Source organism: Physella acuta, unplaced genomic scaffold (assembly GCF_028476545.2).
Source record: "Physella acuta isolate Inbredline_101_S28 unplaced genomic scaffold, ASM2847654v3 ptg000979l, whole genome shotgun sequence".
NCBI lineage: Eukaryota > Metazoa > Mollusca > Gastropoda > Physidae > Physella > Physella acuta.
Window position 1 is genome coordinate 219,320 of NW_026732496.1, and position 17,286 is coordinate 236,605.

Consider the following 17,286-nt stretch of genomic DNA (forward strand, 5'->3'; position numbering starts at 1 on the left):
ACATTGTTAGTAATTACAAACCAGGATGAAGAACTAAAAGAGCTACCATTCCTGTTTGAATACAACGGTTTATGGCAGTCAATGTTTCGTTAAATCCAACATCTCTAATCATATGGTTTATACAGTGGCGTAGCTACCGTAAAGCTAGCGTAAGCAAGGCATAGGTGCCCAAGGCAAATAGGGCCCTTTTCCCTCTTTAAATTTTTAAAAACTTTTACATTGAAATTTTAATATTTGTATTATAAAAATAATTTTAAAAAGAAAACAGAAATCCAGTTTCTTTTCTACTGTAGAAGTAATCAAAAGTTCCGAAAAAGCCCCCCCCCCCCCGACCTTTCTTACTGGGGAGAGGTTGCACAGGGCCCATCGGTATTAATAAGACTATAGGCATTGTTGAATTGTCGGGCAATCCGTGGAGAGAATTAGCCTATAAATAAACTTGAACATTGAATCCTTTGTGAGATTGGCATTCGGCACCCGTAAATGTATAGGCATCGCTAAAAACTCTCTACCCCACCTCCACAAACCTGCACCTCCCTCCCCTCTCAACTCTCTGTCCTTAACGAAATTCCATTCATCCATGATTACAATTGTGCCATTTTTTGTTAAGGGCCGTGGACAGTGTTTTCACAACAAGCTACGTCAAAAATGTGTCAATATGTTTCTAGTTTTAACCGTAATCACAATTTGTTTAGTTGATCAAATTTATCTCTTATCAATATGCCTCTACTTAAAGATTTTTGTTTGTCTGGCTCCTTGTCCTTTATGCATTATTACAAAAATGATCCAATCGCCAAAAAACATTGGGAAGTCGTTTAGAAGAATTCAGACAAACCTCTACTGACCGCGAAATTTCCTTCCACAACAACAAACATGAGAAGCAGTGCCCCCCCCCCATCTCAATGAGAAGCTAGAAAGAAACTCTTGACTCCTGTAAAGTTTTTTGCCATCAACTATTTTTTTTATTTCGTTCGGAGTGCGACCCCTTGACAGTAAGGCGGTTCGGTTTGCCACCCAGAGTTTCCCAGCGGCTTTCTTAGCACCTGGGGTCAGTTAATTGGGTGTCCTGCACAAGGGGCCACGGTTACTGCTTAATTCAACGGTCAAACTGCACAGGTGTATCAACCGGCGCCCCGGGCTCCGCCCGTAAGCACTATGGCGCATACACTTGTTTTAATGAGCGCTATACCATAGGGATACGGAGGGCTACTATAATCAATGGCTAAAGAAAATAAGGGGTTCCTCCAGCCGCCTCTGCAGTAGTATACATTAGGCGCCCCGAGTCTCTCCATTATGATGATGTTATGAAACAAGTTATGTGCCCTTTGGGTCAGTAATGGAGTTCAAGGAACATATTAATCACTTTGCAAACTTATAAGAAAATAAAATCTAAATAAATCATGAGCAACTTTAAAAAATTGTATTTGGTTAGTGGCGTCACAAGGTTCGATATCACCTAGTGCGTTTAGTGAGTGTCACCCCCACTTCGTCTAACAATTTTGCATTTCCGGTGGAGTGTTACCCCCTCTCCTTAATGTTTTATTATTTTAACTGAATGAAACATTGTTGTGACAGTAAATTTAACGAGTTTTCGTCATGGTGTCACGCCTAAAATGTGAGGCCCCTGCCCTGTGACGCTACTTAAATGTGACAGGCTTACAGTTAATTTATTAGTTTGCTTTTACATAAAAGTGAAATAAAATCAAAGGTATTTTACGTTACGGGGTTCTACATAATAAAGCTGTATAAATACACAATTAGGACGTATAAAATACAAAATTTACAGATTGACGTAGGGCCTAATAATTTTTGCATAGGGGCCCGAAAATCCTAGCTAAGCCACTGGGTTTATACTATTATGTAAATGGAGTTTAATAAAATAAGAAATATTTATTTTGGAAAGGTTGTTCTTATAATTTTAAAATTCAAACTTTATTTAGAAGTTTGTTATGATCGTTTAACTCTATATATTAGGTGTTTGATTTTGTGGTGTAAAAGAGACATTATAACGACTAATTATTTTTGTCGTTTAGTTTGTTCAGGGGTAAATGCTTAACACTCAAGATCTAATGACATCATACGGGTTAGATATGTCAATGGGAATTTTTTCCAAGGCATGCAGCGTTAATTTGATATAAAAAACTTAACGAAATCGGTGTGTTTGGTTCTCGTCTCCATGGTAGCGAGGTCATACACGCGCTGAAATATTTTAACAATAAGCTTTGATTATTACAAATAACTTCTTCAAAATGCACTAATTTAAATATTTATCGGAAAAATTTGCTATTTGAGTAGGTGAGTTAGGTACCCATCAGAGTTGGGTTGACTCAGGGACGGTTTACTGTCTTGAACCCGGATTCGAACTCGAGACTTACGGTTTAGTAGTCCATCTCTTACAGAGACATACAGAGTGGAAAAAGTTTTTTCCTCGGCTATTTTTGCATCAAAGTAAATAGTGGAGTTTCCGGTACGTGTTGGCAATAATTACAATTTGGGTTTTCCCGCTAGGTTTCTCCGAGTCATAATTTTATTTTTAATTCCAGCGCTAGTGATCTTGGAGTCCTGTTACTAAAAATAGGGTCTACAATAAATTCCCGAAAGATAATTGCCGGAATGACATTTGCCCGAAGGCCGTTTTCCGAATGGAAACTTGCCGGAGTTCGACCAATTCCCGAAAGATACTAGCCGGAATGACATTTGCCTGAGGACCGTTTTCCGAACAGTGTTTCTTCCAGACTTTTTTCTCCGGGGGGGCACTTGAAATCTTCGGGGGGGCGGTAAACTTTCTTCGGGGGGGCGGACACTGTTAAAAGTATATATTTTCTATATAAATTATATAAATTTCATTTTGTTCGGGGGGGCGGTAAAAATTTTTCGGGGGGGCTTCGCCCCCCCGAAGAGATGCCTGGAAGAAACTCTGTTTCCGAATGAGACGAATGCCCGAAGCCCCTTGGCCGATAAAGGTTTAAAATTATATATTACCAAGTAGACGATGCTAATAAGTTTGCCATTATGATAACACAACTCCAAGCATAATTATTTTTTATATTATATATTACCAAGTAGACATACATTATAAATTTGTAGTTGAATTATTAAAAGTGTAAAAACATATTTTTATGAATCAAAAGAAAACACCATTTTATCTCAGATTTTTATAAAATGAATCTCAGTTTTTTCTTTACGTAGTCATTTAAACACTTTGTATAATCAAGGTGCGTTGAATGGAGATTAAACATCTTTAAATGGCTATAGAACTAGATAAACCCTAACAAAAATTCTCTAGCCAGCAACATGTAGCAGTAGTCTAAATGCACATTTAGTTTACCGTACATTATACATTCGTTAGGTCTATACCTCCAACACTACATGTAACCTCTAGTTGTCAACTAACTGGGCGGTATAAGAAAATACGGACATCTCTCATTAGACTGAGTGTCCCATGGAAATCTAAGACTACCCCACAAAAGATACACCGGCTACATTTCGCTCACATCAGTAAAAATAAAACAATTATAAAGAACATTTATGGTAACAAGCTTTTAACTGCACAGACAAGAAGAAAATAAAAATAATTTACTTTCTTTAATAAAAAAGCTTTTGTCCCTAAAATATGAACTTTTTTTTCCCGCCTCAGACATGTAATTTACAGCGTCAGTTGTGTGTTCGCTTTAGTATTACAGTTTTCATCATCGGTCTGTGAGGACTGATACAGATTTACAATACTAATACTTCTTTCTTACTTATAGCCTACTTTCATTCATTTAATATGGTTTACTTATACATAGATCTAATACAAAACGTCTAATTACAATTTTATTTTTAAAACCTGAAAATGCAGATGTGTAATTAAATGATTATTCAAGGTTTTTTTTTCATCGGCGTGGTGGGCTGAGGGGGTTGGGCTTTTAAGTAGAGCTGAAATAAATTTGGGATCAAAGTAAAGTATATTACAAAATTTTTAAGCAACCGGAAAAGTTATCTTGATTACAATGAGACACATCAAATCAAACATTCTTTCTCTTAAAACATCTATATCTATAGCAGTCTTTCTTTATTTATGAAGTCGAAATGACTAAAAAATATCTGCTTTAAAACACCTTCAGTAGCTCGCGATATCTGATAGACGATTAGCTGTCCAGTGAAGACAGCGTACTTGACCATTTTTTTTTTTACAGACGACAGCAAGGTCTTAATTTTCTTACCTCCCCTAAGTTTTAAATAGTTTAAAAACTGTATTATCTGCCCCTAATAGCATTCACTAGATCGACTGTACAACGGCTAACCAGATTGTTAGAGTGATCGCGTCTAGCTAGTTATCTCCCGTTCTGTTATTGACTAAAGTAATCTAGCGAGTGATTTTATTTTGTTATCTACTCTAAGTTATGAATCCATTTAATTTATTTTTTATTTACCAATTAAACATCCAATTAAATTAAAGATAGATAGACTTGTATACTTGAACGAAATTTTTTATTAGAAGTGGGTTAAAAATTGAGTTACAAGATTTGCCAAAAACCCACAAACCAACAAACAAAGAAACAAACAAACAGACGTTGCGAACTAAATAAAGTCTTGTAAAAACATTTGATTCGGACACGCAGGGCCTACATTTCAGTCAGATCACGTCATATATTTTTAAACGGTTATGTCCTCTCAACGATGACTAACAACTCGTATTTATTTTCGTCTTTTTAAAACTTCTTATTCACTTCCTCAATCTTAATCTCTCGGTCTCTGTTTTTTCTCCGTCTTTGTTTACGTTATCTCGACCCCCCCCCCCCCACTTAAACGTACTTTGGCTTACATTTATAGAACCTACATGTTTCTCCTGGGGTAATACCCTAAAACATAGTTCCTTATCTGCTTACGTTTGCTTACTATTTTTGATTTCTAAAGATAACTCAAAGTATAATGTAATTCCCAAACAAACTGGACTATAATTGTAATATTTGTTGGACACGTAATCCTGTTTTTTGACAGTTTCTGACGGGTAAAATACATGTCAACATCCGTTATAAGCCGTGAATTCTAGTGAGCGCTGGAAACAAAAACCTTGGTGCTGACAGAGAAACTTGGACCTCGGAGATTTTACAATAAGCTCTGTGTCTCAGTGGCTCAAGTTAAACTGATGGGTCTCAGTTAAACCGGTGGATCAAAACATCTCAAGTTAAACCAGTGATCAAAACTACTCAAGTTAAACCGCTGGATCAAAACGACTCAAGTTAAACCGCTGGATGAAGTGACCCATAATTAACTGGATTCTAAAGGAACCAATAATTGAGGAAACGTCGTAGCTGTTAGCCTTAAGAAAACGACGATCATGCATTAAAAAACTTGGCAAGTATTTATCCTTAAAAAATATCCGTATTTTTATCTTCAATGATGAGATTTTTTTAAAAAAATTCAGATCGATGTTGCTAATTTAGATTAGGAAAATATACTAAGTGCCTAAACAATCAATTTTGTTATAATTTCGCTTTTGTTAAAAATAAAATGAGATGTTTTGTTGAATAATATTGCAAAAAACACAATAGAATATGTAAAACAGTTAATGCTCAAAGATAATTTTGATATACTTTAAAGTTATTATGTGAAGCTGCTATTAAGAAATATAAAAAGTATGCACATCGATCTATATTTATATCAATCTATATCTACATCTACATCTACATCAGCGCCTATACCTACACCTACATAACAGACATCACATCCCCACAGAGTAAAAGAATGCACCACATTACTACCGTTGCATAGCTGTAGAGAGTTAGACTGCTAATCCGAGAGTCTCGAGTTCGAATCCTGATTCAAATCAGTACAACATTCCTGAGTCCACCCAGCTCTGATGGGAATCTAACTTACGTTAGGGAAACGAAGGGGCTGGGCATAGTGCTGACCACACTATCCCATCATAGGCTTAATTCATTGAAACAGATGAACTCTACTTCATCTGCCCCATGTTTCTTGGGCACAAACGGGAAGTGATGATGATGATGAAGATGACTACCAAAATCAGTTCTTATAACATACCTAACTCAATCGTACCAAGTAGCCACAGGAGAGTACCAGCATGCCTTATACTCACAAACAACAAAGTTAGGGTAAAATACCAGTACAAGTAGCAAACTCAGCAGAACAGATTAGCTAACAATAATAATTGTGAATTAAATTCAGGTCTGTTAATCTACTCTGGAACGGCACAATGTCAATCGCCTTACACATTCTTGTCGAAGTCGTACACAGTAAAGACATACATCATGCTGTCTTATTACTACAGACGTTCACCCAACTGTCTCACTACACTCAAAGAAATAGTTCCTAACTAAATCTAACACAACCACTAACTAAACAGAACAATGATAATAATGACCTTTTACTAGCAATAATAAAATAATACAAAAACGTACGTCAAACATAACATGAAAACAAAAAAAATAAAAATGTCTCCCAAAATATTGCCCCACTACTCTAACATTGACCGCAATATTCAAATAAGACAAATTAAAAAACCAGCCACAGATGCCTTTGTTTATATTTACTAACGATGGTCGTTTAAAAATGTAAGCAGTGAGAGAGAGAGAGAGAGAGAGAGAGAGAGAGAGACAGTGAGAGAGAGAGATTGGGAGAGTGGCTGTGTATTTTTGATCGGTGTTTTAGCTGGCTCAACAAGACATAAAACATAATATAATACATAATTATATATATATATATATATATATATATATATATATATATATATATATATATATATATATATATATATATATATATATATATATATATATATATATATATATATATATATATATATATATATATATAATTTATATATATATATATATATATATATATATATATATATGTATTTGTGTGTGTATGTGTGTGAATGTCTGTGTGTTTATAGCCGTTTTTTTATTATAATACAGTTATGAATATTTGTATATAAATTTAATAAATAATATATATTTATATTAATGTTTATCTTTAGTTTTTGTACAAGCTTCATAATTTCCTCAATAAATCGTCTATTTCTCATTCTTTTGTTAGCCCGCGACTCTTGTCACATAGTGCAAAAGATTCATGAGATTACTTTTGCTGTTCACTCAGAAAATCTTCTGCAACAAATGGCGGGAATATTTATCCCAGCCTGCGAGAATGAAGTCTGTGTGGAGGGCAGGAGGAGACTTGTGGAAGCTTCTAGAACACTGGGTCACGTGGTCGCACCTAATCAAATAGGTAAGCTGAAATTGTTACATGACTTTAAACGGATATGCTTAGTAAAAAAATCATTTCTGGGGGGGGGGGGGGGGGGGAGGGGGTTCGTCATAATGGGTTTCCTGCACTTTTGGATACTTTGTCCATTTTTTTTATTACAAGCTTTTATTTAACTCACTTCCTCTGTCGTCGACAGTCTATCTGTCGTCAGTCTAGATCGAAACGCAGGAGTGAAAATTCGGAAACTTCTACTTGACCGATACGATTCACATTTGACACGTGGGTCAAGACATGAAGACAATGCAATCTGAAACTAAATTTGACTTAATTGGATGCCTAATTAATTTTTTATGAATTAATAAAAATTTGGACCGAATTAGTAGGCATGTCTAGCCAACCACACCACACGCGTCATCACCTTCAATAGCTGCGCCATCACGTAATGGCTGCGTTCAAAAACCATTGCGCGCCTACTGAACATGATGTTCAGTAGGCGCGCAATGGTTTTTAGTCATGTAACTCTATTGTAAATAAAACATGTAAAGTACTGAAAAAAAATTCATAAAAAACGTTTTAATAACAAGCTTTTATGTAATGATGCACTAAAAAGTAGAAAATAAATTATAGACTACTATTTAAATAACTATAAAGAAAAGCGTGGGTGTCTTCCTTAACATTAGTAAAGGTATCCAATAGATACTAAAGTGACCCACGCTTTTCTTTATAGTTATTTAAATAGTAGTCTATAATTTATTTTCTACTTTTTAGTGCATCATTACATAAAAGCTTGTTATTAAAACGTTTTTTATGAATTTTTTTATTCAGAAAATATTAACTCAAATAAGAAAAAAATTTAAGTTTTTAAAATTCCAATTTTTATATCCGCCATCATATTGTATTAGGCATTATTGAAAATCTTGATTTCTAATACATTTGATAATCTTACCGTAATCTCGGAAACATCAAAAGCTAACAATAGGCTTTACATTTTAAACAGATATTGTATTTTCGTGACCTACTTTTCATTACTTTTTGCTATTTTTCTCAGTTCGCAGGTTTTTAACACAAAAAAAAAAACCTACTATTTTTTTATTTATTAAACAACTAGGCATACTGCCTAGCTTCGCTTAGGTTTTTAAAAAACATTTGAGAATTTGAATACTTAATTATTTAGCGATGGATTGGGTGAGGAGTGCTTTAATTTAAACAGTAATGCTAACTTTAGAAAAAATGTTTTTGTTTGTTATTTAAATTCCGTTCTCAGAGAAATATTGGAAAGTACGCAATGTATAACTAAAATGGAATTAGAACTACACAGGTTCAATGAACAGTATATCTAATAGTTTATATTACATTATCTTTTGAAATTTATTTGATAATTTAATTAGGATACGTAACTGAATTAACAACTTAATTTTGTACTACAACAAATGCTATACTTCGTCATTTTCTGTTTCTGTTTAAAATAGTATACAATTATTTGAAAAATAATAATTTAAAAAACGTGACTTCCCTTGAAAACTGAACGTATGACGTATGTCTTTGTTTACATATTTTTTTACAAAAAGTTGCTATGCTTATATAAGAAATTACGGTATATGAACATATTTAACGACTATAATGGCTGTTTCCGACGGGAATACATTTTTTTGTTACCCTCCAGTGTTGGTCTACGACGTCATATAATATTAAGGGGATCGTTCGTCAATTTATTTATATAAATATATCTCATATAAGGAGAACTTCACTCACGATCATCTTTTAGCCCTCGTCGAGGGCTTTGAGTCTGACCAACAGTTTTTCCATACGGCATAGTCATCTATAGTAGTGTATGCAGAAACTTAGCATGATGTACAGACGTTAAGTAACCTAAAAATTGTGTTAAAATTTCCCTGTTTTTGCCATAAAATACAAAGATTATATAGGGAATTACGACTGGTCAGTTTTGACCCGGTTCCCGATTTTTCCAGGACATGCTGAGTTTTTTATGACACCCCTAGGTGTTCTTCTACCACCTCACAAAATATCAAGGGGGGTCGTCGGAGGAAATTTTTTTTCGTAATAGAGCTCATATAAAGAGAATTTCACTCGCGTTCACTTTTTAGCCCTCGTCGAGGGCTTTGAGTGTAACCGACAGTTTTCCCTAAAGGTCAAGCCATTGACCTAGGAGCATGCAAAAAATTAGCCAGATATACTGAGCTTAAGTACCCTAAAGTCTGCGTTGAAATGACCTTCTGTTTTTCCCATAAAATACAAAGATTATATAGGGAAATACAACTGGTCAGTTTTGACCGCTTTACGAAGTTTTCCCAGATATGCCGAGTTTTTTGTGACACCCCAAGGTGTTCTTCTACCACCTCACAAAATATCAAGGGGGGTCGTCGGAGGAATTTTTTTTTCGTAATAGAGCTCATAAAAAGAGAATTTCACTCGCGGTCACTTTTTAGCCCTCGTCGAGGGTTTTGAGTGTAACCGACAGTTTTCCCTAAAGGTCAAGCCATTGTCCTAGGAGCATGCAAAAACTTAGCCAGATATACTGAGCTTAAGTACCCTAAAGTCTGCGTTGAAATGACCCTCTGTTTTTCCCATAAAATACAAAGATTATATAGGGAAATACAACTGGTCAGTTTTGACCGCTTTACGAAGTTTTCCCAGATATGCCGAGTTTTTTATGACACCCCTAGGTGTTCTTCTACCACCTCACAAAATATCAAGGGGGGTCGTCGGAGGAATTTTTTTTTCGTAATAGAGCTCATATAAAGAGAATTTCACTCGCGGTCACTTTTTAGCCCTCGTCGAGGGCTTTGAGTGTAACCGACAGTTTTCCCTAAAGGTCAAGCCATTGTCCTAGGAGCATGCAAAAACTTAGTCAGATATACTGAGCTTAAGTACCCTAAAGTCTGCGTTGAAATGACCTTCTGTTTTTCCCTTAAAATACAAAGATTATATAGGGAAATACAACTGGTCAGTTTTGACCGCTTTACGAAGTTTTCCCAGATATGCCGAGTTTTTTATGACACCCCTAGGTGTTCTTCTACCACCTCACAAAATATCAAGGGGGGTCGTCGGAGGAAATTTTTTTTCGTAATAGAGCTCATATAAAGAGAATTTCACTCGCGGTCACTTTGTAGCCCTCGTCGAGGGCTTTGAGTGTAACCGACAGTTTTCCCTAAAGGTCAAGCCATTGACCTAGGAGCATGCAAAAAATTAGCCAGATATACTGAGCTTAAGTACCCTAAAGTCTGCGTTGAAATGACCTTCTGTTTTTCCCATAAAATACAAAGATTATATAGGGAAATACAACTGGTCAGTTTTGACCGCTTTACGAAGTTTTCCCAGATATGCCGAGTTTTTTATGACACCCCTAGGTGTTCTTCTACCACCTCACAAAATATCAAGGGGGGTCGTCGGAGGAAATTTTCTTTCGTAATAGAGCTCATATAAAGAGAATTTCACTCGCGGTCACTTTGTAGCCCTCGTCGAGGGCTTTGAGTGTAACCGACAGTTTTCCCTAAAGGTCAAGCCATTGACCTAGGAGCATGCAAAAAATTAGCCAGATATACTGAGCTTAAGTACCCTAAAGTCTGCGTTGAAATGACCTTCTGTTTTTCCCATAAAATACAAAGATTATATAGGGAAATACAACTGGTCAGTTTTGACCGCTTTACGAAGTTTTCCCAGATATGCCGAGTTTTTTATGACACCCCTAGGTGTTCTTCTACCACCTCACAAAATATCAAGGTGGGTCGTCGGAGGAAATTTTTTTTTGTAATAGAGCTCATATAAAGAGAATTTCACTCGCGGTCACTTTTTAGCCCTCGTCGAGGGCTTTGAGTGTAACCGACAGTTTTCCCTAAAGGTCAAGCCATTGTCCTAGGAGCATGCAAAAACTTAGTCAGATATACTGAGCTTAAGTACCCTAAAGTCTGCGTTGAAATGACCTTCTGTTTTTCCCTTAAAATACAAAGATTATATAGGGAAATACAACTGGTCAGTTTTGACCGCTTTACGAAGTTTTCCCAGATATGCCGAGTTTTTTATGACACCCCTAGGTGTTCTTCTACCACCTCACAAAATATCAAGGGGGGTCGTCGGAGGAAATTTTTTTTCGTAATAGAGCTCATATAAAGAGAATTTCACTCGCGGTCACTTTGTAGCCCTCGTCGAGGGCTTTGAGTGTAACCGACAGTTTTCCCTAAAGGTCAAGCCATTGACCTAGGAGCATGCAAAAAATTAGCCAGATATACTGAGCTTAAGTACCCTAAAGTCTGCGTTGAAATGACCTTCTGTTTTTCCCATAAAATACAAAGATTATATAGGGAAATACAACTGGTCAGTTTTGACCGCTTTACGAAGTTTTCCCAGATATGCCGAGTTTTTTATGACACCCCTAGGTGTTCTTCTACCACCTCACAAAATATCAAGGGGGGTCGTCGGAGGAAATTTTTTTTCGTAATAGAGCTCATATAAAGAGAATTTCACTCGCGGTCACTTTGTAGCCCTCGTCGAGGGCTTTGAGTGTAACCGACAGTTTTCCCTAAATTTCAAGCCATTGACCTAGGAGCATGCAAAAAATTAGCCAGATATACTGAGCTTAAGTACCCTAAAGTCTGCGTTGAAATGACCTTCTGTTTTTCCCATAAAATACAAAGATTATATAGGGAAATACAACTGGTCAGTTTTGACCGCTTTACGAAGTTTTCCCAGATATGCCGAGTTTTTTATGACACCCCTAGGTGTTCTTCTACCACCTCACAAAATATCAAGGGGGGTCGTCGGAGGAAATTTTTTTTCGTAATAGAGCTCATATAAAGAGAATTTCACTCGCGGTCACTTTGTAGCCCTCGTCGAGGGCTTTGAGTGTAACCGACAGTTTTCCCTAAAGGTCAAGCCATTGACCTAGGAGCATGCAAAAAATTAGCCAGATATACTGAGCTTAAGTACCCTAAAGTCTGCGTTGAAATGACCTTCTGTTTTTCCCATAAAATACAAAGATTATATAGGGAAATACAACTGGTCAGTTTTGACCGCTTTACGAAGTTTTCCCAGATATGCCGAGTTTTTTATGACACCCCTAGGTGTTCTTCTACCACCTCACAAAATATCAAGGGGGGTCGTCGGAGGAAATTTTTTTTTGTAATAGAGCTCATATAAAGAGAATTTCACTCGCGGTCACTTTTTAGCCCTCGTCGAGGGCTTTGAGTGTAACCGACAGTTTTCCCTAAAGGTCAAGCCATTGACCTAGGAGCATGCAAAAAATTAGTCAGATATACTGAGCTTAAGTACCCTAAAGTCTGCGTTGAAATGACCTTCTGTTTTTCCCATAAAATACAAAGATTATATAGGGAAATACAACTGGTCAGTTTTGACCGCTTTACGAAGTTTTCCCAGATATGCCGAGTTTTTTATGACACCCCTAGGTGTTCTTCTACCACCTCACAAAATATCAAGGGGGGTCGTCGGAGGAAATTTTTTTTCGTAATAGAGCTCATATAAAGAGAATTTCACTCGCGGTCACTTTGTAGCCCTCGTCGAGGGCTTTGAGTGTAACCGACAGTTTTCCCTAAAGGTCAAGCCATTGACCTAGGAGCATGCAAAAAATTAGCCAGATATACTGAGCTTAAGTACCCTAAAGTCTGCGTTGAAATGACCTTCTGTTTTTCCCATAAAATACAAAGATTATATAGGGAAATACAACTGGTCAGTTTTGACCGCTTTACGAAGTTTTCCCAGATATGCCGAGTTTTTTATGACACCCCTAGGTGTTCTTCTACCACCTCACAAAATATCAAGGGGGGTCGTCGGAGGAAATTTTTTTTTGTAATAGAGCTCATATAAAGAGAATTTCACTCGCGGTCACTTTTTAGCCCTCGTCGAGGGCTTTGAGTGTAACCGACAGTTTTCCCTAAAGGTCAAGCCATTGACCTAGGAGCATGCAAAAAATTAGCCAGATATACTGAGCTTAAGTACCCTAAAGTCTGCGTTGAAATGACCTTCTGTTTTTCCCATAAAATACAAAGATTATTTAGGGAAATACAACTGGTCAGTTTTGACCGCTTTACGAAGTTTTTCCAGATATGCCGAGTTTTTTATGACACCCCTAGGTGTTCTTCTACCACCTCACAAAATATCAAGGGGGGTCGTCGGAGGAAATTTTTTTTCGTAATAGAGCTCATATAAAGAGAATTTCACTCGCGGTCACTTTTTAGCCCTCGTCGAGGGCTTTGAGTGTAACCGACAGTTTTCCCTAAAGGTCAAGCCATTGACCTAGGAGCATGCAAAAAATTAGCCAGATATACTGAGCTTAAGTACCCTAAAGTCTGCGTTGAAATGACCTTCTGTTTTTCCCATAAAATACAAAGATTATATAGGGAAATACAACTGGTCAGTTTTGACCGCTTTACGAAGTTTTCCCAGATATGCCGAGTTTTTTGTGACACCCCAAGGTGTTCTTCTACCACCTCACAAAATATCAAGGGGGGTCGTCGGAGGAATTTTTTTTTCGTAATAGAGCTCATATAAAGAGAATTTCACTCGCGGTCACTTTTTAGCCCTCGTCGAGGGTTTTGAGTGTAACCGACAGTTTTCCCTAAAGGTCAAGCCATTGTCCTAGGAGCATGCAAAAACTTAGCCAGATATACTGAGCTTAAGTACCCTAAAGTCTGCGTTGAAATGACCCTCTGTTTTTCCCATAAAATACAAAGATTATATAGGGAAATACAACTGGTCAGTTTTGACCGCTTTACGAAGTTTTCCCAGATATGCCGAGTTTTTTATGACACCCCTAGGTGTTCTTCTACCACCTCACAAAATATCAAGGGGGGTCGTCGGAGGAATTTTTTTTTCGTAATAGAGCTCATATAAAGAGAATTTCACTCGCGGTCACTTTTTAGCCCTCGTCGAGGGCTTTGAGTGTAACCGACAGTTTTCCCTAAAGGTCAAGCCATTGTCCTAGGAGCATGCAAAAACTTAGCCAGATATACTGAGCTTAAGTACCCTAAAGTCTGCGTTGAAATGACCTTCTGTTTTTCCCTTAAAATACAAAGATTATATAGGGAAATACAACTGGTCAGTTTTGACCGCTTTACGAAGTTTTCCCAGATATGCCGAGTTTTTTATGACACCCCTAGGTGTTCTTCTACCACCTCACAAAATATCAAGGGGGGGTCGTCGGAGGAAATTTTTTTTCGTAATAGAGCTCATATAAAGAGAATTTCACTCGCGGTCACTTTGTAGCCTTCGTCGAGGGCTTTGAGTGTAACCGACAGTTTTCCCTAAATTTCAAGCCATTGACCTAGGAGCATGCAAAAAATTAGCCAGATATACTGAGCTTAAGTACCCTAAAGTCTGCGTTGAAATGACCTTCTGTTTTTCCCATAAAATACAAAGATTATATAGGGAAATACAACTGGTCAGTTTTGACCGCTTTACGAAGTTATCCCAGATATGCCGAGTTTTTTATGACACCCCTAGGTGTTCTTCTACCACCTCACAAAATATCAAGGGGGGTCGTCGGAGGAAATTTTTTTTTGTAATAGAGCTCATATAAAGAGAATTTCACTCGCGGTCACTTTGTAGCCCTCGTCGAGGGCTTTGAGTGTAACCGACAGTTTTCCCTAAATTTCAAGCCATTGACCTAGGAGCATGCAAAAAATTAGCCAGATATACTGAGCTTAAGTACCCTAAAGTCTGCGTTGAAATGACCTTCTGTTTTTCCCATAAAATACAAAGATTATATAGGGAAATACAACTGGTCAGTTTTGACCGCTTTACGAAGTTTTCCCAGATATGCCGAGTTTTTTATGACACCCCTAGGTGTTCTTCTACCACCTCACAAAATATCAAGGGGGGTCTTCGGAGGAAAATTTTTTTCGTAATAGAGCTCATATAAAGAGAATTTCACTCGCGGTCACTTTTTAGCCCTCGTCGAGGGCTTTGAGTGTAACCGACAGTTTTCCCTAAAGGTCAAGCCATTGACCTAGGAGCATGCAAAAAATTAGCCAGATATACTGAGCTTAAGTACCCTAAAGTCTGCGTTGAAATGACCTTCTGTTTTTCCCATAAAATACAAAGATTATATAGGGAAATACAACTGGTCAGTTTTGACCGCTTTACGAAGTTTTCCCAGATATGCCGAGTTTTTTATGACACCCCTAGGTGTTCTTCTACCACCTCACAAAATATCAAGGGGGGTCGTCGGAGGAAAATTTTTTTCGTAATAGAGCTCATATAAAGAGAATTTCACTCGCGGTCACTTTTTAGCCCTCGTCGAGGGCTTTGAGTGTAACCGACAGTTTTCCCTAAAGGTCAAGCCATTGACCTAGGAGCATGCAAAAAATTAGCCAGATATACTGAGCTTAAGTACCCTAAAGTCTGCGTTGAAATGACCTTCTGTTTTTCCCATAAAATACAAAGATTATATAGGGAAATACAACTGGTCAGTTTTGACCGCTTTACGAAGTTTTCCCAGATATGCCGAGTTTTTTATGACACCCCTAGGTGTTCTTCTACCACCACACAAAATATCAAGGGGGGTCGTCGCAGGAATTTTTTTTTCGTAATATAGCCCATATAAGGCGCCGGTCAGTCGAGGTCAGTTTTGACCCCCTCTCCGTAGACTTTTTGCCAAACCGTCACCGGCCCTCGTGTTCTATCGCCCCAAGGCAACATCGTGCCAAATTTGACGCGCCTGCGGCGCCGGGAAGTGCCCTATCGGGCACCCGACCACTTTGCTTTATATATATAGATGCCACCATATTTTCAGTAATCGCTCTTCATGCAAAATAAAGCTTTTGTCAAAAGTTTACGGTAAATAACATGAACAATTTGAAACTTTCGAATACTGAAAAGGGTACGATATTTTCTTATGAGTTAATATTTCAAAAAGTTGTCGTTACAAAAGTTTTAATATACACTGAAATATAAGCAGTATAAATTTAGATTACTATTAGTGCATAAATAAAAAAAAAGCCTTAACATTTTTAAAAGTACCAAAAACTTCAAAATGGCGGAGTTTTTTTCGGGTTTCCATGACAACCAAAATTGTTTTCGACCCTGTTTTTGCTTTTTACTACTAAATGTCATGTGCATAACAAAAACATATTCAAAACGCTTTAGATCTTAAATTGAAAAAAAATACAAATAAACTCAGCATATCCCCTTAATAAATTTAGGTTAACTGAAACTGCTGTATGACTTCGTGCCGCTCTGTTTTTGTTTACATTAGCACTTAATTAAATTAGCACTGCATGTCTTAGTGTTGGGTAGGTTTAAAACTGATTACAAAATGAGATTAGCATTCTTGTAGGAATCGGTGGGGGAGAGTTTATAATATAAAGTCTAGCGTACAATTTCAACTGTATGTATTACTATTTGAAAACTATTTACACTTACTGTTAGAATTACATTTTTATTTTTTGTTTAAGTTTACTAACTTCTTTTTAAAAAGTCATGTTAGCAATGTTTCAAAAAAGATTGAAGAAAGTAATAGATACATTTTTAGAATGGTGCAATGTATGGAAGTGATATGTTAATTTACATATGTTAATTTATTGTTTTTGCTGCATCTTCTGTATTCGTGATATTTTACTTGTTATACAACTCAATTTTTAAAACGACAGGAGGGCGGTATGCCCATAGCTTTAAAAAGCAGTTCGATGCTTGTCGATGTATTGTGCTGCACAAGTGCCCAGCATTTTACAACAAGGTAACTTTACTTTCTAATAGATGTTCATTATCAACATTAGCCTTTACAAGGATGATACCTATAGCTCTCAGGATATGTACGTGTACGTGTATATTTATTATAAATAAATAAATAAATAAATATATATATATATATATATATATATATATATATATATATATATATATATATGGACTAAGTAGATAAGTAGATTGGAAACTGAATATTTGAGTCTGTCTAAAAATAGCACTCTACCAATGGCCCGTTGCAATATAGTGATGTGAATTGCATAAAAAAAGCACTTCAATGTGACAAACATATAATACATTTTTATTTCAATATTTAAGACAAGCAAAGGCCCCTGAGATTGGGTTATGTTGCACTAT

General features: G+C 36.7%; 1 protein-coding gene across 1 annotated transcript in view; it reads left to right on the forward strand.

Moving 5' to 3' along the window:
- The first annotated feature begins 7,088 nt into the window (after nucleotides 1-7,088).
- Nucleotides 7,089-17,286, forward strand: part of LOC131954210 (uncharacterized) — a 30,705-nt gene continuing 20,507 nt past the window's right edge. Inside the window, exons 1-2 of the mRNA XM_059317765.1 lie at nucleotides 7,089-7,236; nucleotides 16,836-16,921. Coding sequence (XP_059173748.1) covers nucleotides 7,125-7,236; nucleotides 16,836-16,921 — 198 coding nt within the window. The 5' untranslated portion in view covers nucleotides 7,089-7,124. The remainder of the gene's footprint in view (nucleotides 7,237-16,835; nucleotides 16,922-17,286) is intronic.